Below are 21,008 nucleotides of genomic sequence, written 5' to 3' on the forward strand. Positions count from 1 at the left end.
CTTCTTTTCCTACTCTTGAAGTTCAGAGTTCTTGAATTCTGATATCATGCACTTTGCCTGGCCACCTCATGGGAGGTTCATGAACATTTACATAATCTATAGGCTGCAACCTGGTAATGCAGGGGTGGGCAAACTATGGCCCGTGGGCAGCGTCCAACCCATCAAACCTTTAATGCGGCCCTTGAGCTCCCTCTGGGGAGTGGGGTCAGGGGCTTGCCCTGCTCTGCGCTCTTCCTACAGACAAAGGATTTTTCCATCAATCTAGTTAATCCACATCTGAGGTGTGGTAGCTAGGAAGATGGAAGAATTCTTAGAATTAGTTATTTCCCACATGATAAAAGTCTAGTTTTCTCAAGAACACTAGAATAAGCAAAGAAATTAGTATTACAAAATGGAAGAAATATTAGTTGTATAAATTAAACAAGAAAAATAAATCTGGTGTATCAACATGCTGAGTTTTATTAAAATAGAAGGAAGTACAAGAAAGGAACAAACCAGAAGTATGCTATTTTTGATAAAACATGAGCAGGTGATCTGACCACATTAAAGGATTAAACTGGTGGAATAATGCCACTTTAAGCACCAATGTGTAGTATGTCCAAGTTTGCCTTGTTTCAAGTTAAGGATCACTGATGTTTTGTTGTGCACCCCACATTAATGCCACTGCAGAGTATCATCTAGCTACCTGTCCTGCAGTTTCTGCACAACTCCCAGAAGCAATAGTTTATGCATAAGATTTTAAGAAGCCTTTTAGGATACCTCAGGGACACCAGGCGATTTCCCAGAAGTACCACGCTGTCCATGTAATTTCCCAGTCCTTCTCTCAAAGAGGAGGAAAGACTTCTTACTTGAGCTCTGAATAGGTATCCTAAGATCGTGGACAGTGTTACAGCAGCACACGTGGAGAGGCAGCAGAACAGCTGCTCATGTAATGATTAGGCACTTGTTTATGGACAAGATGGGCAATAATCCAGAGACAGTTTTAAACAGTTGTGATCTGAAACTATGCAGGAATCCTTGATTGAAGCCAGATGCCCATTGTGCATCATCCCCTTCAGAGCACCCAGAGATGCATTACCGTAGGGGTGGGCAAACTTTGTGGCCTTCTGGGCCACATTCAGCGCCGTATTATTGCCTAGGCCAACAAGGCCTAGGCCTGGGGCGGCAAATTTGCAGAGGCGGAAGCTCCCCTCCGCGCCCCGCCCCCCTGCTCCAGCTCACCTCCGCCTCCTCTGCAAGCGCGCTGCCGCGTCCTGTTTCTCCCAGCGCTTACGCCGCGAACAGCTGTTTCGTGGGTCAGGGAGGGAGGGGGGAGGAGGGGAAAGGCCACATGCTGGGGGAAGAGGCGGGGCCGGGGGTGGGGATTTGGGGAAGGGATCCAATAGGGGAAGGGAGGGGGCGGAGTTGGGGCGGGGACTTTGGGGAGGGGGTTGGAATGGGGGTGAGAAAAGGGCGGAGTCGGGGCAGGGCCAGGCGGCAATTATTTCCCGGCCTAGGGGCGGCAAAATTATTAATCCGCCACTAGACACATTTGGGTATGGAAATTGTATGGCAGGCCATGAATGCTCATGAAATGGGGGCTTAGGTTGTGGGGTGGGTGGGTGAGGGCTCTGGCTGGGGGTGCAGGCTCTGGGGCTGGGGCTGGGGATGAGGGGTTTGGGATGCAGGAGGGTGCTCCGGGCTGGGACCGAGGGGTTCGGAGAGTGAGATCAGAGCTGGGGCAGGGGGTTGGGGCATGGGAGGAGGTCAGGGATGCAGGCTCTGGGCGGTGCTTACCTCAAGCAGCTCCCAGAAGCAGTGGCATGTCCGCCCTCCCGGCTCCTATGCGGAGATGCGGCGCCGGCCAGGCAGCTCGGTGCACTGCTCCGTCCGCAGGCGCTGCCCCTGCAGCTCTCTTTGGCCGCGGTTCCCAGGCCGCTCCCTGTCATGGTGGCAGGATAGCTGGTGCAGGTCCAAGATGCAGCTCCAACCCGTCAGTCAGTACCTCCCTGCAGGCCTCTCCCTGTCCCTAGGGTGGGGAGCCAGGGCCTGGCTCTGTCACCCCTCCCGACTGGTCTTTGAGGTCCTGTGGTGGGGCAGGCGGGTCTGTTGAGAGGCATTTGACAGCTCTGCTTACCTGGTGGGCTGGGTGGCTTAGCTGCCCCCTATTGCCTGCCAGCCTCCTGCCCGGAGTGGCTCTTGCTGCTTCAGTAACTGAGCCTGGATGCCAGCGCCTACTTGTTTGCCCACATGGCCCACTTGCCCCATCTCTACGTTGCTGCCAGCTGACAGAGAACGGAGCTGGTGGGGCTGTGGCTGCACAAGCAGCTGCCCAGGGACATACTGCGCCCTGCAGCCCAGCCCAATCTCCTGACCCCCTGCTGGGGGGGCCCTGCGCTGGAGAGCAGGCGCCGTTCGAGCCCTGGCTCGGCTTCAGCCCATTTGACCTTTGCGGTCCACTCAAAAGTGGTGGTCTGGATTTGGCCCACAATCCGCCTGTTGACTACCCCATACTAATATAACTGTTTATACTGGGGGTTGTGCTGGTATAACCATGTTGATTTTAAAAACAACCAAAAAACCCCGCCCTGACAAATAGTTATACCAGTCAAAAAAACCTGTTTACTGGGGCCTAGCTACTGAGTATTTAAAATGTAGGGAAAATGACTTTTCAGCACCTTATCCAATCAATTCTCTTTTCCTTGTTCATTCCGTGTTCCACGCCCTTGGCCTTTGTCTAGTAGACAAACCCAAACTCCTACCCCTTGCACTTTGAACAGATTAGAGATGACGTGACTTTTTTTTTTTTTTTGGCGTTGCTTCATTTCAGTTTATTCGGTTTCCTCACATACTTGAGGAAGCTGTCTTTCTCCTGTGTGATCTCTCAACTTTTTTATCGTGCGATTAAAAACCACAAACGGATAGTGTGAGATAAAACACCACAGGCGTTCCTTCTATATTTAGATGCCATTGCCGAACTGTTATTGTATTAGAAGTTTGAGTAGGGAATCAAGACATATCAACTTTGAAGACTGGGGAGCTGTGGCAGCCAGAACTCTCTTCTAGAGGTAACAAATATTCAAATCTCCTATTTTTGCTCCTCCTGCTGTGGACTGCTCCAGAGTTTGTGCAGTATATTGCCACTTTCTTGAACTATAAATACTAGAAATGCTTTTCAGAATCTTATGGCTATTGGGTACGATTAGAGATGTTTGTTCTAATACGTACGGTTAGTGTAGATAGTATCACACAGTTCTACATCTGATCTATTATAAGACTTCCTACTGCCAGAACTGTGATCTCACATACAGTAGTAATAAAGTTAGATACTTCTAACTGTACTGGAACAGAAATTTTGTTGAATGGATGGATGCAAGGAGTTATACCCCCTTTCCCAAAGCCCTTACTGGATGGGAGATGGTGGAATAAAAGGGACGGGTTGTGTATCATGTTTATCTAGCACGGACTTAAAATAAAGCTTTAAATATTGTGCATATCTGCATTGAGGCACATTCTGCTTTATCTTCCATTGCTGTGCTTGAGATGGGTAGGAGCTGGAATTTGATTATCCTATGGAATAATCTAGAGGACTACAAGCAGGGCCTTCTTCGCTGAGCTCTCTCAACACTGAACTGCGCTTTCCTGAACCTAAGCTAAGCCAATATTCATCTGTGGTATCTGTTTAGGCAAGGGTGGGGCTGTTTTCTTCCTTCTTGAGTTTGTTGAGCACTTTGAGCAGTGAGTAAGGTAGGTTGGTTGACTTGTTTGGATGACTTAATTGGTGATTCTAGATTTTGCCCCTTATAAGACTTCTTTATCTTTGTGAATTGCTCAGACACCTCATCAGAACATCTTAAAAAATAAAAATTAACTAATAGGTTGTGCATTGTTTAGGTTTTAAGTAGACAGCATGATTGTGACTGACAGAGGGTTTGGAGGTAGACTGATAAATGCATGAAGTCCTGGAACGAATTACTTTCCTGCTGCTTGTTAGCATAACTCCTTATATAACAGAAGAAGTAAGTTCTTGTTTTCCCATCTCTCTCTCTCTCTCTCTCTCTCTCTCTCTCTCTCTCTCTCTCTCTCTCTATATATATATATATATATATATACACACACACACACACACACACACACACACACACACACACACACACACACACACACACTGCTCTCTCTGTGGCAGGACAGTGGAATGCATTGCTGTCCCTGCAGCATTGCCTCTAAACCAGGGGTCGGCAACGTTCGGCTCGCCAGGGTAAGCACCCTGGCGGGCCGGGCTAGTTTTATTTACCTGCTGACGCGGCAGGTTCGGCCGATCGCGGCCCCCACTGGCCGTGGTTCGCCGTCCCGGGCCAATGGGGGTGGCGACAAGCGGCGCGGGCGAGCAATATGCTGGCCGCGGCTTCTCGCCACCCCCATTGGCCCGGGACGGCGAACCGCGGCCAGTGGGGGCCGCGATCGGCCGAACCTGCCGCGTCAGCAGGTAAATAAAACTGGCCCGGCCCGCCAGGGTGCTTACCCTGGCGAGCCGCGTGCCGAACGTTGCCGACCCCTGCTCTAAACTGTCAATTTCACAACTCAAGTTAGGTTGGGAAATCAGATCTTCCTGAGATGGATTATATTCTTCTTCTCTGAAGAACGCTAGTGTGCAAGTGGAAGAATAGCCACTTTAACTGAAACTATACAGAAACTGCACCCATTTGACTAAATCTTCTAAATTGATTTACTTTGTTGCAACCCCCGTGTGGGGATGCTCTTAAATTGGTTTGAGTGCCTTCATTTGGTAATTCAACAAACTTGGTATAAGGTATTTTTAAGATGGTTTGCGTGTCTACTCACTGTAGAGTGTACAATTCTGTGTAGAGCAAATCTATGTTTCCACAACATTGCTGTCACCTTGGTTCTGACTGAAGTGGCAGAGCCTTTAGGATCTTTCTGTCCAGTGGCAAAGTTGTAGACCAGAGTGAATGTAGCTGTGTGAAAACAACGAGGAGTCCTTGTGGCACCTTAGAGACTAACACATTTATTTGGGTATAAGCTTTCGTGGGCTAGAACCCACTTCATCAGATGCATGAAGTGAAAAATACAGGAGCAGGTATAAATACATGAAAGGATGGGGGTTGCTTTACCAAGTATGAGGTCATCCTAACGAGAAATCAATTAACAGCAGGATACCAAAGGAGGAAAAATAACTTTTTTGAAGTGGTAAGAGAGTGGCCCATTGCAGACAGTTGACAAGAAGGTGTGAGTAACAGTAGGGAGAAATTAGTATTGGGGAAATTAAGTTTAGGTTTTGTAATGACCCAACCACTCCCAGTCTTTATTCAGGCCTAATCTGATGGTATCCAGACACACTGTCTTCCAGTGAGGAAATGACTGATAAGCTTTAATGGAGCAGGTTTGCACTGTGACAATTTTAGTTACCTCAGGTGTCCAGAGTGAATCGCTTCCACCTGCTTACAGTAGTTTGGGTGGGGGGGAGGTGGGAGACCTGTATATACCCCCCCAGGGGAAACTCCCCAGCCACTAGCTGCTGGCAACCCAGGTTCTTTGCTCCAGGTTTCATGAGCCCTTCTCTTTCCCTCTGTAGGCTAACTATTTATACACCCCACTTTCAAAAGCAACAGAGTCCTGTGGCACCTTATAGACTAACAGACGTATTGGAGCATAAGCTTTCGTGGGTGAATACCCTACACAGAGTCACCAGTCCCTTATCTTATGGACGCATATAATGTACACACATCCTCTGCCTGCATGGAAGCAGTGCACCCTGGTTCCACCTCAGTTCAACACTCTCCTTAACATAAAGCGTTTAGACAGGTCTGTATTAAAACCTGTTTGAAGTTTATTTAACAGAGCTAAAGATAAAAATAGAGATTCAAATAAAAGCAAATACAAGGGTTTAGAAACATAAGGCTACAGGTAAAAGAAAAATAAAATAAAATGCTATCTTTAGCCTATACTTATTAACAAGTTACCTTCCTGTTGTCTAACATATTTCTCACCCACATGTTCAGCCCAGAAAGCTGGGATCCACCTTTCATGAGAGAACCCCGCTGGCAGAGTTTCTCCTCTGTAATGGATAACAACTTGGGCCATTCTGCTCCTGTACATTTACAGGCTGTTTTAGTTCAGGGATGCCCCTCTTCTGAGAGCTCTTCTGAGGTTCATTTCAGGATGGATTTGATTTAAATCCTCATTTAAATCACTAGTCAGGAAGACTCGATTTAATCATGGTTTTCTACATAAAAGTGCATTCTTGTTGGTTGTTATAAACTTAATACATATTCTTCACAACTCAGAGATAGATGTAGGATTCATTTTTAGAAGGTACACACTATACATTTTTAAAGTGATTTTGAAAACTTTTCAGATTAGTTTTACAGCTATATCAGAAAATGAATGATTGGTTATTTCATTTACTAAAGGTAATTGAAGCAGATATTTATGAAGTCATTGGGAGGTGAACTATCTCCAATTCAACAGGTTAATAATTAATATTTGGAGGATTTTCTTGCCATGCTGTATTAGGAGGAGAACATCACCAGACAGACATTTAAATTGTTTTATTTAACTAAAACAACAATGTTAAGTATTCTGGATTTTTTCTTCAACAGCAAACATATAATATTTTAACAAAACAAGCATATATCCCTCCCTTCTCACATTTATCTCCAGACTTCTTCTCCTTGTTCAGATGTATTCCGCCCCAACAATCTTCTATTCGTTGAACTTTTTGAAACTGTGCTTTTAGAGACAGGAAAGGGATTGACTCTGTACACAAATTTGCAGAGGGACAATAGGGTTGAGGTCTGTTGTTTCTCACCTCTATCTAAGTGATGGATAACTAACAGCACCCTTTGAATCGTGGATCCTTTTGGCTTGAAGGGCAGGAGCTGTTGATAGCTTGCAATTAGTGAAAAATTTAGTCAAAGATCTAGCTTGTTAGAATTCACTTTTAGGCACAAGAAAGTGTGTCATATTTGTTTTTTTGTAACCTTTTCTTTCTCTTATTCTGCCTGGTGTCCCTTCAATCTCTGTTCTTTTTTAATAAACTTATTCTTAATTTTACTGTAAACTGTTAGTGCTGTTATGTTGAAGTAAAGGGCGAGTCTTCTGCTAATCTAAAAGGCTGGTGTGTGCTCGGTCTCTTTGGAGCCATCAAATTTAATAATTTCTGAGAGTATCCAGTGAGATGTCTCTGGGGAACTCGGGAACTGGGGTTCACTGGTTGCCAGCAGGCCAAGTTTAATACTGGTGGAATCTTGGCATTTTCTGGTGAACTGGACAGACTGGTGTGGCAGGGAGCTGACAGTCAGTAATCTCTAGCAAAGCTCACTCTCTTGTTCAGGCAGAGGAGTAACAGTGGCTTACAGTTCTCGGTTCCCAGAGGAGAGCATCACAACTCGTTATCTCAACTATCAAAAGGGAGTCAAAGGTGGGGTCTGAACTTTCCTCTTGCTCTAGAATAAGTCCCCGTAGGCCTGGGTTGAGGCACATTGGTGAGACAGTGGGGGGTGGAAATTGGAATGTCTATTTCCCATTTTTAACTTATGTGACAAAACTTTAGTCTCTTGGGTCCAGTGTACAGCAAAGTAAAACTGTTACAGCAATCCTCCAATTTGTACTGTAAACAGGACATTAATTTAGGCTTTATGAAACTGACTAACTTTGGACATGAGATGCCAACAAAACTCTGAAGATCCAATTTGCCATATAATTTGCCCACCTGTCGGGGGGTGGGAGTGGGGTAACAATATAGTTGGGTCCCCTCAGCTAGATGCAGTTTTAGTGTACACAGGTCCATGGTTTTTCCCTTTCTTTGGGTCTGAATGCTTCTGAATGTGCTTGATTGTCTGTCTGCCTGGGCAGCCTGCTGTGAATTGCTCAGCCTGCAGTGTCCACTGACAATTTGCAGGTTACAAAAGCAGCTGTTTGGACACACTGACCATTTGCTGGAGGCAGAGATCTTTATTTTGTAGATGTGCCTCTTTATCTGGGGGCTGAGGAGTGGGTGGGAGATAGACAGACATGTTTTTATTTGTTCCAGATTGTTAAAAGTGACCTCCAAAGAATTTAACAATTGGTCTTGTACCTTTTTTCCTTTATAATGTATAAAGAAAACTTAAGATTTTTTAAAAGCTTTTTTCCTGCTTGGTTTTACTTTTAAGTATTAAGAATATAGAGTCTGGTTTTGCTGGAGGACATCTAGTTGGGAGGCTTAGATGTAAAGATTCAACAATCTTGCCCCTTTATGTAAGGTGCAAGAGCTCAGACTTTAGCTACAAAAGTTAGTAATTGACGTTAAATGTTAACAAAACAAATTTAAGCAGAATAAAAATCACTTCCTTAATTGCTCAACTTCCACGCTCTTGGATTTAGTGTGGATTTGTATGCTCGTGCTAAATTCTGCCGGTATAAGCTGCACCCACACAGTAGCCTTTTGCTGGTACAGGTATGTTGGTCACAAATCACATCCCTGATCAACACAGCTATGCCAGAAAGAGTCCTAGGGTAGACCTGGCCTGCTTGCTAAATGGCTGTGTTATGGGGGAAAAGAGATGCTGGGTAGGAACACTTTGGGAAGATCAAACATCTTTTAGCAGTACCCAGCATCTCTGTTCCCGCATAACACAGCCATTTAGCAAGCAGGCCAGGTCTACACTAGGACTCTTTCTGGCATAGCTGTGTTGATCAGGGATGTGATTTGTGACCAACATACCTGTACCAGCAAAAGGCTACTGTGTGGGTGCAGTTTATACCAGCAGAATTTAGCATTAGCATACAATATCTAGAATAGACTGACCCTGTCAAAATTAAACTGGTTTTCAACACCACCTGGATGTTTTAACCCAACATGGAGATTACAACGCAGAACAAAAGTTACAATCAGAAAACAGTCTCGAAACATGGAGTTCACAGTTTGACCCAGACTTGTCACATAAGCTGTTTAGGCATAAGGTACCTTTTTAGTGATATAACTGTGTATCCACACTAAGAGGGTTGTACCAGTGTAACTATCTCAATTGGAAGTATAACTATCCTTTCCCTCAACCCAAACTGAAATAGTTCTACCAGTACCAAAAATTATAACCAGGCCATGGGTAACATAACAGGTGTGACTTTGCAAGAATGGGGCCAGTAAATTACTTGATATAGTATATTGGTATTCCTATACCAGCAAAGCGGTGGTAAGGCTGAAATAAGCAAAAGTGGCTGCCAGATTTCTACTGCATTAATAGCCCAAAGTCACTTAAAAAGTAGCCCAGTCTGGGCTAGTTTTGGCCTAGTAGTCCAATAAATTATTTATCTTTAGGCTGGGAATGCACTGCCAAGGTGCATGGAGGGGACAGTACCCTGGGCAAGGGCACAAACACGGAGGGCAAGAAGCCAGCCTCTGCTCCGGGCTGGGTGGCAGGAGTGAGGGGTTTGCTGGGGTCTGGAAGACAGACACATACAGGGTTGGGGGGAGGGCACTAAAGGCAACACATGAGTGCCTGGGTCCCCGCATGAGCCACTTACTTGCAGCACAGATCAGACCCAGTGAGCCCACAAAGGGGCCAGAGCCACCGGCAGGGGGAAGGGGCAGCATCTTCCCTCCTGCTGCAAACTTCATCCAAGGTGGTGGGGGGAAGCTGTGGGGTGACATCCTGACAGCAGGGAGGTGTCCAGAACAGCAGCTGCCTCCTCTCCTGCCTGAGCAGCTCCAAAGGCTTGTCCTGAGCTGACTCTCCCCCCCCACCCCTCGACACACGAGGCTGGTTCTGGGTGTCTCCACAGGACATGGGATGGGGCTAGGGGTGTGCTCTGCCTACCTGAGCACACAATGGGCAGGGGGACACCCCAACATCCACCCCCACACAGATCTGCCCCGGGCCGGGCTCTCACCTGCGCAGCACAGCAGGAGGCACTTGAGAAGCAAGGCCAGTGATTGGCTCCATGGCGGGGTAGAGGCAGCATGATAGCCACAGATGGCAGAGGAGCAGGGCAGTGCAGGTGACTGACCTATCACTTAATTCCAGGGGCCACAGCTCTATGCCCTCTTCTCTCTTTTCCCCCCCCCCCAGGGGGGGACACAGCACAGGCAGTGCCCCCTCTCCCGGGGGGGGACACAGCACATACTTACACACCATAGCTATGTCAGCCTAAGTTTTAAGTGTAGAGCAAGCTTAAGCCTGTGTTACTTGTTTACTGCCACTCCTTCATTGTTCCTCAATTGGTTAACTAGAAATCTAGAGCTCCCACTGCCAGGTGGACTCTGGGGGGGAATGTGTCTAAGCAACTGGGGCTCAGGCACTGGTTCCTGGCTTGACGTGGCCAGATTGTGGGACCCCACAGCCAAAGAAGGATGCCAGTGTCTGCATCTGGGAGTGTGCCCGAGACCCCCAGAGCTAGGAACTGTGATTGGTCACTAGTGGGGCTTAGCAGTAAGTAGGATTCAGCAGTTGGATCCAGTTGCAATAGACTAGTATCTGCTCAGAGAGAGGGCCCGAGACCAGTGCCTGCTTATTAGTGCCAGTATATGGGAATAAACTATATTGATTATAAACACCTTTGTCTGAATACATGCATCCACACTAGGCAGAATACTTATATCCACAAATTTACAAGTCTGGTTAAACTGCTTAAGGGGTATGAAATATGCTGCATGATTGTGTCCTGGTTACAGGAAGCCAACCGTGTATCAGGTAAAACTACTGCCAAAGGTGACATGTTGTTAGCTTACCAGAGTTCTACTGGAGTATTAACCATGTTGTGTCTTTATATGCCATAAGTAGAGCCTGGCATGTCATTTAACTGTGTAATAAACTTGGCTAAATATTAGTCTAGACAGGGTTTTAAAAGGTCCAATTAATCTTTGGAGGTCACATCTTTGTTGCTCTTTGACTGTAGACAGTTTTCTGAAGCTGGGTTAACTGTAGCAGGAGCTCATTAGTTTATCTGTCTAGGTTCTTATACTGTGGCTATCACCATGGTATCTGAATAAGTCACTAAGAAGGGTTTATCTCTCAGTGGTTGTATCATGGCAACTACAAACCTTTTTCTTTAAATGGAATCTCAGTGAGGAATGCAGCAAAAAATTGCGGAGGCTCTAAACTTGAGTTCTACAGTCTGTTCACAGCCATGTTCTCTCCTGTTGCTAACGTTAAGACACTTGGGGTTTTGGAAGATGTTTCTATGTGTTTTAATGAGAAACTTACTATCTCCCCACTTTCCGAGTGTGTCAGACTTGGCAGTGAGCATGTGCATTTTAATGTTATAAAAGGGGTGGAGGGGCAGTGTTTTAACTATGACCTACTAAACAGATGCTACTTATCATGTTTACTTTTCAGTTACTTAAATATATTTCTGTAGGGCAGGGGTTGGTGAACCTATGTCCTACAGGCCAGATCCCGCCTGTTGCTTAATTTCATCCAGCCCGCAGAGTGGGGTCAGGGGCTCGCCCTGCTCTCCCTGCCCGGCGCTCCAGCTGGGGAGCGGAGTTGGGGCTCGCCTTGCTCCACCTGCCTGGCGCTCCAGTTGGGGAGCAGGGTCGGGGCAAGACCCGTTCACCGGCTGGAGCGCCGTGCAGGGGGTTGGAGCAGATGGGGGGGCATGGCGGGGCCCCCAAATGGCTGGGGCTCCTAGGCACGTCCCACTGGGAGTAGGGCAAGTGAGCAGACGGCCCAGTGGCAGCAGAGGAATATTCAAAAAAGGTAGGTCTTCCTCCTTGGGGAGCCAGGCCTGGTGTGGGGCGGTGGGACAGGAGCAGTTGCTGCTGGAGAGCGGCGTCTCTTCTTGGAGCTGGGTGTGTGCCCAGGGCCCCCCAATTGGCTGGGCCTACTGGGTCCATCACCCCCCGCAAGGCTGGCTGGAGGGGCTCATGGGGAGGTGGCCTCAATTCCTTCTGTCCCCCCCCCCTTCCTCCTGCCATTGCCCGCCCACCCACCCCGGAGCAGGGAGAGGACAGCCCCTCTTGGTCCCGTTCTGGGGAGGAGGGTCCCTCCACCCTCCCGGGGATCCTACACTTGGCTCTGGGCCCCCCAGAAATATACTGACAACCTGGGGGAATTCAGAGAAGAGCCATACGACAGCACCGGGGGATGGTAGGGCTGATTTATGGCAAGAACCGCATCACTGCATCTGATCCAAAGACCGGGGTAGTCAATGGCATAGCCTTTGGATCAGACCCTTGCTTTTTATTTTTGTGTGGCCCGCGACTGATTTTTTTTTTTTTTTTTTTCCTGTGGGTCAATGGCCCTGATAGAAAAAAGGTTCCCCACACCTGCTCTAGGGGTTCTCAACTACTCATAGTGTGGATCACAGCTTAATAAAACTCATTTGTCCTTCCTATTCATGACTGTAGCCCACTTTCTTTCCCATTTGTGATCAAATATTCATGTGGCAACTAGTAATTGCTCACATGGAAAAGTCCTGTTAGGAAAGTGAATTTTTAGCTGTCTCTATTACAATAGATTTTAGTCTGTTTTTGCTCTTCTATTCTCTGTTCTGTTTGTCTTACGTACAAAAGGGTAGTAAGCACCATATAACCAACTCTACACAGATGAGTATGGGAACCTCTTGTACCTAATCTTTTGAAACTTTATTGTGGACATAGAATCATAGAAATGTAGGGCTGAAAAGGACCTCAAGAGGGTCCTCTAGTCCATCCCCCTGTGCTGAGGCAGGATTAAGTATATGTAGACCATCCCTGACAGGCGTTTGTCTAACTTGCTCTTAAATCTCCAAATATGGGGATTCTACAGTCTCCCTACGAAACCTGTTCCAGTGCTGCTATCCTTGTATTTAGAAACTTCCCCCCCCCCCCAATATCTAACCTAAATTTACCTTGCTGCAAACTAAAGCTGTTTACTACTTATCCTACCCTTGGTGAACATATAAAGAGAACAGTGATTAATTATTTTCTAACGTTTTACATACCTGAAGAATTATGTTCCTTCAGTCTTCACTTCTTTACACTAAACATCCCCAGTTCTTTCAACCTTTCCTCATACATCATGTTTTCTAAACCTCTCCATTTTTGTTTCTGTCCTTTGGACTCTCCAGTTTGTTCAAATTCTTCTTAAAGTATGGTGCCCAAAACTGGACACAGTACTCCAGCTGAGGCCTCACTAGTGCTGAGTAGAACAGAACAGTTACCTCCCATTTCTTACACATGACATCCCAGAATGAAACTTGACTTTTTTGTGGCAGCGTCACTCTGTTGACTCATTCAGTTTGTGCTCGCCTGTAAGCCCAGCTCCATTTCAGCTGTGTATTGCCTTGCCAATAATTCCCCATTTTGTAGTAGTGCATTTTGTTTTTTCCCTTCCTAAGTGTAGTTCTTTGCCTTGTTTTTAACTGACTTGCATCTTGCTGATTTCAGATCAGTTTTCCAATTTGTCAAGGTAATTTTGAATTCTAATCCAGTCCTCCAAAGTGCTTGCAACCCTTTTCAGTTTGGTGTCAACTGCAGATTTTATAAGTGTACTCTCTATTACATCCTTCAAGCCCTTAATGCAGGGGTGGGCAAACGACGGCCTGTGGGCCGAATCTGGCCCACCAGCTGTTTTAAGCTGGCCCTTGAGCTCCTGCTGGGGAGCGGGGTCTGGGGCTTGCCTCACTCTGGCACTTTAGCCGGGGAGCAGGGTCAGGGGCCGCTCCACGCGACTCCTGGAAGCCGTGGCATGGCCCCCCTCCGGCTCCTGCACGCTCCAATGGGAGCTGCAGGGGTGGTGCCTGCAGACGGGGCAGCGTGCGGAGCTGTCTGGCCATGCCTCTGCGCAGGAGCAGGGACATGCCACTGCTTCTGGGAGCTGCTTGAGGTAAGCGCTGCCTGGAGCCTGCACCCCTGAGCCTCTCCCCATGCCCCAACCCCCCTTGCCCCAGCCCTGATCCCCCTCCTGCTCTCTGAACCCCTCGTTCCCAGCCCAGAGCACCCTCCTATACCCCAAACTCCTCATCCGAGCCCCACTTTGGAGTCTGCACCCCCAACCAGAGCCCTCACCCCCTCCCACACCCCAACCCCAATTTTGTGAGCATTCATGGCCCGCCATACAATTTCTATTCCCAGATGTGGCCGTCGGGCCAAAAAGTTTGCCCACCCCTGTCTTGATGCAAACTTTGAGTAGTACCGGACCCATGACAGACCTGTGAAAGACATCACTTGATGTTTCCTTGTAGTATGACAGCAAACCACCATTGATAAATACTCTTTGAATATAGTTTTTCAACCAGTTGTGCACTCACCTTATGGTAATTTAATCTAGACCCCATTTTCCTAGCTTGTTCAGGCAATCTTTTGATTCTGTCATTTCCTAGCACACCTGTGTCTTTGCAACTTTAAGGTTCTTTTAATATAGTTGTTTTTGCGTGTAGCTTAAGAGTGTTATGCTAATGTAGAATGCAGTATTGTAGCAGTGTTGGTCCCAGGATATTAGCGACACAAGGTGGGTGTCTTTTATTGGACAACTTCTATTTATTCAATTGATTCTTACTATGGGCATGTCTACACTTACTGGTAGATTGGCACTGCTGCAATTGATGCAGCGAGTGTCGATTTAGCGGGTCTGGTGAAGACACACTAAATGGATGGGAGAGCCATTTCCCATTGATTTATGTATTCCACCTCTCTGAGAAGCATAAGGGAAGTCAACAGGGGATGCTCTCCCGTTGACATAGTGCAGTGTAGCCACTGCGCTAAGTGGATCTAACTATGTTGACTTCAGTTACGTTACTCACATAACTGAAGTTGTGTAAATTAGATCGATTTACCGAGGTAGTGTAGACCAGCCCTATATCTGCTTGTGATTTGTAACTGTGTGTAAGTGCTTAGATGCTACTGTAGTGATTAGTAGTAGATCTATACATTCAATAGATTGTCTTGCGTAAAAAGATCTCTCTCTCTCAACTCATGGATCTCAGAATTATTTAAATGTTAATGTCTTCTAGCATTCCTAACTGACCAATCACTGATTATGCTCCCTCCTGTTGCATTAGATCTTGAAGTGTCTAGCACAAAGTTGGTGTTGTAGAAGATGAGCAACTACTAACAGATAATACTCCCAGAATGAGGGAAGGCTAGGAGTCAGTTAATTTGAATCAAGGAATTTCCCGCTACTTAACATCTTGAGTGCGAGTTTCCCAAAATTTATTTGCAGCAGCACATGAGTGTAAATTCACTTCAGGAATGGTTCTTAACAATCTTGAGGGGATAGAAAATGACTCTTGGGGACCAGAAAGGAGCAACGACTCTGGCTATGACATGACAGCAGGCACTCGTACCATTGTTTTTGTCTAACAGATCTATAGGACGTGGTGGTGAAAACACCAATGGCTGCCTAAACCCTAGTGGAGAGATAATTACTACTACTACTACTGGTGTAAGAAAGGGAGTGCTAATGTAAGAGAGGGAGATTTCCCAAGAAGTCTAATATAAACAAGACTGGAACTCTGTCTTGTAATGCAGCCTGCCATGTGCCAAGGAATACAAAGATTATAGTATCTTTTATGGTGGTTTAGTTGTCTGTCTAAAAGTACAGAGTTACCTAGAAAGAACTTCCATAGTATCCATGTTGGGTATTTGTTTCAAAAAGCAAATATTTATTAAACACTTCTAGCTTTATGTTGTGAATTGACTGACTCTCATCTTGGGGAACATATTAGCTAGTGCTCTTGAAGGGAACATTCTTTCTGTCACCTTTAGAAGACACCAAAGCAAGGGAAATGGTTAAGAATTACTGGTCATATGAGTACAAATGGAAGTCTCATCTAATAAGAGGTGCCGCAGATAGTCCTGTAAGAGCATGGGCACCAATTGGATAAATCTCCCTGCAGGTAACTGTGTGTCATATACCTAACCAACTTCCTAGAATCTTTCAGACTTCAGCTATGTAAACTCTGTTTGCTTTTCAGGGACAACGCATTGTCTTCAAAACCCATCCCACAAGAGGGAGCAGAATCTCTCTGAGAAGGCCCCCAGTGTCTCATGAACGAACCAACGGATCTCGATAACACTGTTATTCCAGAGCCAGTCCTACGGCTCAGGAAAGGACACATGCCCGACAGTGCAGGACAGTCAAACTATGATGATGACCACTCTGATGAGGAGCCAGCTTTATCCTTGGACCTGCAAAAGGTAAGTTGGGTACCTTGAAACTCTGCGAATGACTCTGGATAAATGAGACTTGACTCTTAGGTGCTGCATAATTGTTTTGGAATGTATGAATTAAGGGCCAGATTTTATAAGATATTTAGGCCCCTTATAAATGGGATTGAAATGATGAGATTTAGGCACCTAGGTGCTTTTGAAAATCCCACTAGGTGCCTAAATACCTTTTAAAATCTGTCCCTAAGAGCCTATAATCATTATAGGAGTACAGACTTTTTAAAAACAAAGTAGAAACATATCTGAAATGTGTAGTATACATGGGAAAGGGGGTGTGAGTGGGAAACACAGGCAATATGCTCTAAGAACAAACATATATGCAAACTTCCTGCTCATCAGATACGTGGGATTAAGCTATATGCTCAATGTCAACTGAATAGGTTCATATTGGATGAGTTTCTTCATCATAAGCTAAAGATTCTGTAATGTCCAGGAAGAAATAGAACTGCAGCTCCTTTCTGTGCTTTAACAGCTATATGACTGTGAGGACTCATGCTACTCCATTGTCCTTGGAAGATGGGGACCACTTGGATAGTGTAGAAAAATCAGCCTGTCAGTGGCACTGTGCCTTGCTGATAATGTCTGTAAACAGAAATGCTGTGGTTTGAGATGGGTGTGTACAGAAGCATAATTCAGTCTGCTGCTAGGCTACGAATTGGCTGTTAGTACAGAGTTAACTGAAGAGGCTTACTGAATTCAGCTTAAAATATCCCTGCAACAAGAGTGAAAAACAGCCAGTGTTCATTGTTCTTCTAAAGGATTGCAAATAAGCAAAGTCTGTCCTCATGATACAGAATTTTTTTTAGCAATTATATACTTAGAAAGTATTTTGGGTATCTCATGAGAACTTCTAGGACTCTGGCTCTATAATATAATAAAATTAATATTCTGCCTGCCTGCCATTGCGTAGGTGGTCCTATATACATCTGTTTATCTTTACGCAAATGAAAGGTAGGGGGGTGTGTGTGTGTGTGTGTGTGTATAGACTTACTTTCACATTATCAGCCAATGTCTAGTGTTAATGTTGTAGTGATTAATGGTGGCATGTAGACTGATTTTTAGTGTTTAATTATTAGGGCTTCAGATTTGTCACAGCATTTTCATCAAAAATCATGGTGCAGTCACAGTAAATTTAGAAAAGTCATGGGTTTAATGTGACTGCTCCATAATTGTTGATTTAAAAAAAAAAAAAAAAAACCCACAATCCAACAAATGAAATTCAGCTTTACCTCTTGAAAATGATAGCAGGCCAGCATTGGCCTCTTTTCCTCACCGAGGAGGCACCGACTATCTGTAGCAGCACCCTTCATCCAGGCACTACAACCCTAATACCAGCCCAGGAGGGAAGGATGGAGTATTGGGGCTTCTGAGTGAGCTTGCCCCACACTTACCCAGCAATGGCAATTCCTGTCCTGCCGGGTTGGGCCTGGGGGTTGAGAGCTAGCCTAACCCCCACTCACCTTGGGTGTGGGCAGTGGCAGCTCCTGTGTCCCCAGCAGGCAGCTGGGCCAAACCTGAGCAATGCTGCTACCCCATGTTCCAAAAAAATAGTGGCTATCTTACAGGTGGGGAAACTGAATCACTGTAAATTAAGTGACTTGCCAAGAGATCTTAATGAGTTGGTGGTGGTAGTTAGAATAAAATCATGTAATACCCACCATTCTTTACAGTGGGAAAAACATCTAACTATTTAGCTTTATATAATGAATGCTCTTGTGCTTCTTCTCTTGGCTCAGCAGCACTTATCAATTCTTCTCTTTTTAATGAGGTACTGCACAAACCTATGGCTTTCTTTATATGTGCTTTCTTCGAGGGTCCTCTGTATATTCCCACTCATGGGATGTGCCGTCTGGTACAGCTCAGATGGTGGAACCTTCTCATAGTATAGCCTATTAGAGGACTCAGGCCTTGGCTACACTTGCGAGTTGCAGCGCTGTAAAGCCGCCCCCAGCGCTGTAACTCACTCCCCGTCCACACTGGCAAGGCATTTGCAGCGCTGCATCTCCGTGGTTGCAGCGCTGCATGTACTCCACCGCCCCGAGAGGAATAGCGAGTATTGCGCTGCCGCTGCAGCGCTGCGGCGCCAATGTGGCCGCCCAATGCGCTGTGAATGGCCTCCAGAATTATTCGGCAGTATCCCACAATGCCTGTTCTAGCCACTCTGGTCATCAGTTCAAACTCTATTGCCCTGGCCTGAGGTAACCAACCATGTGACCGACCCTTTACATTCCCTGGGAATTTTAAAAATCCCCTTCCTATTTGCTCAGCCCGGCGTGGCGTGGAGTGCTATCAGCGAATCTTTCCAGGTAACCATGCCTCCAAGCGAGCCCCAGCATGGAGCAATGGTGAGTTGCTGGACCTCATCAGTGTTTGGGGGGAGGAAGCTGTACAGTCCCAGCTGCGCTCCAGCCATAGGAATTACGATACCTTCGGGAAGGTATCAAAGGACATGATGGAAAGGGGCCATGACCGGGACTCCCTGCAGTGCAGGATTAAAGTGAAGGAGCTGCGGAGTGCCTAACGCAAAGCCCGCGATGCAAACGGCCGCTCGGGTGCTCCCCCCGCGACCTGCCGATTCTACAAAGAGCTGGATGCGATACTTGGGGTTAACCCCACCTCCACTCCGAGCACCACCATGGACACTTCAGAGCCGGTGTGGGGGGGGGGAGGAGGAAGAGGAGGAGGAGGAGGAGGAAAACGGGAGTGATGGTGGTGGGCCTGATGGAGACACCCCGGAATCCCTGCAGCCATGCAGCCAGGAGCTCTTCTCGAGCCAGGAGGAAGGTAGCCACTCGCAGCGGCCGGTACTTGGTGGAGGACAAACAGAAGAGCAGGATCCCGGTAAGCAGTTTTTTTTTTTCGGGAAGAGATTTTTTCGGTGCGGGCTCTTTGGGAGAGGAGGGTTAGGCATGCATGCCTAGATGCGGAATAGTGCATTGATGTGGTTTATCACATCGCGGTAATCGGCCTCGGTAATCTCCTCGAATGTCTCATCCAGAACGTGTGCAATGCGTTTGCGCAGGTTTATCGGGAGAGCCGCCGTGGTCCTTGTCCCAGCCAGGCTAACGTGTCCGCGCCACTGTGCCGCGAGGGGAGGGGGGACCATTGCTGCACACAGGCAAGCTGCATATGGGCCAGGGCGGAAGCCGCATTGCAGTAGAATACCCTCCCTTGCTTCCCAGGTCACCCTCAGCAGCGAGATATCATCCAGGACGAACTCCTGTGGAAAATGTTGGGACAGTGTTCAGTGTAGGTGCCCCCTGAAGCTGTTGGCTCTCCCCAAGTCACAGAAACCCAGAGGACAGTGCAGCCCTGAAACAATCAGTCCCCCTTACTCACCATTGTGAGGCTCCCGTGGGATATGTGTGCTCTGTTTCGGACGGGAAAATTATGCTATTGTGTAGACCCTGTGTGTTTTCTACTCCTTAAGTGTGGGGGGGATCATTACTCTGTCTGGTATGAACAATGCTGCCTCTGTTAAATGTTGCATTTTGCCTATACAGCTGCATCAACCTTGAGACCTCAGCCGTCCCTCTTATCGCCTGCTCAGAGACTGCAAAGACTCAGGAAGAGACCGCGAAAAAGCAAAGAAGACATGCCGCAAGAAGTGATGCGGCAATCTATTAAAGAGAATGAGAAAGCACAGGACTGGAGGGAGAGAGAAAGCAGGATCCGCCAGGAAAATGCAGCGCACCGGCGGCAAAGCACCGTGCACCGGCAGCAAAGCACTGATAGGCTCATAAGCATCCTGGAGCGCCAAGCAGATGCTATCCAGGAGCTGGTAGCCATGCAGAAAGAGGAGCAGTACCGCAAACGCCACCCCCCCCACAGCCCTTGTCACAAAACGCTTTCCGTTGTGCCCCACTGTCACCTCCAACCCACTTTCCCCAACTTCCGTGTTCTTCACGCCACCCGCTGCCTCCAACACCAGTATCTTCACCACCCAACCCTGAAAACCACGACCCTTACCCTCTGCACTCAACCTCCATCACCATGCAGTATAGCTATCCTGAAGTGCAGCACTCACTGCACAGCACACCAGACAGGACATATGCGAATCTGTGATTGTACTTTTTCCCCACTCCACCCCCTTGTTTCTTTTCAATAAATATTTTTTTTTTTCTTTTAAATAAATGGATTTTTTGGCTTTGAAAACATTCTTTATTATTGCATAAAGTAAAAGACTCCTTAGCCCAGGAACTAAACAGGCACTGCAAGTCTGCTTGTCTGCTAAGCAGACACTGATTCCTAAAGATTGGAACTACTGCACTTCACTCCTGTGCAGGGCACCAGATATCACTGCTGGTTTTCAGCCTCAAATTGCTCCCTCAAGGCATCCCTAATCCTTGCAGCCCCGCGCTGGCCCCCTGTAATAGCCCTGCTCTCTGGCTGTGCAAATTCAGCCTCCAGGTGTTGAACCTCGCAGGTCCATGCCTGAGTGAAGCTTTCACCCTTCCCTTCACAAATATTATGGAGGGCACAGCACGCAGATATAACCGCGGGAATGCTGTTTTCAGCCAAGTCCAGCTTCCCATACAGAGATCGCCAGTGGCCCTTTAAACGGCCAAAGGCACACCCCACAGTCATTCGGCACCGGCTCAGCCTGTAGTTGAACCGTTCCTTGCTGCTGTCAAGTCTCCCTGTGTAGGGTTTCATGAGTCACAGCATTAACGGGTAAGCGGGATCTCCAAGGATCACAATGGGCATTTCAACTTCCCCTACCGTGATCTTCCGCTCTGGGAAAAAAGTCCCGGCCTGCATCTTCCTGAACAGCCAAGTGTTCCAAAAGATGCGTGCGTCATGCACCTTTCCGGGCCAGCCTGTGTTAATGTCAATGAAACGCCCACGGTGATCCACAAGCGCCTGGAGAACCATAGAG

General features: G+C 47.0%; 1 protein-coding gene across 1 annotated transcript in view; it reads left to right on the top strand.

The window, feature by feature from the left end:
- ADIPOR2 (adiponectin receptor 2) overlaps window positions 1-21,008 on the top strand; it is a 78,669-nt gene that overhangs the window by 22,095 nt on the left and 35,566 nt on the right. The window contains exon 2 of the mRNA XM_065416518.1: window positions 15,877-16,099. Coding sequence (XP_065272590.1) covers window positions 15,950-16,099 — 150 coding nt within the window. The 5' untranslated portion in view covers window positions 15,877-15,949. The remainder of the gene's footprint in view (window positions 1-15,876; window positions 16,100-21,008) is intronic.

This window comes from Emys orbicularis, chromosome 1 (genome assembly GCF_028017835.1).
Source record: "Emys orbicularis isolate rEmyOrb1 chromosome 1, rEmyOrb1.hap1, whole genome shotgun sequence".
NCBI lineage: Eukaryota > Metazoa > Chordata > Testudines > Emydidae > Emys > Emys orbicularis.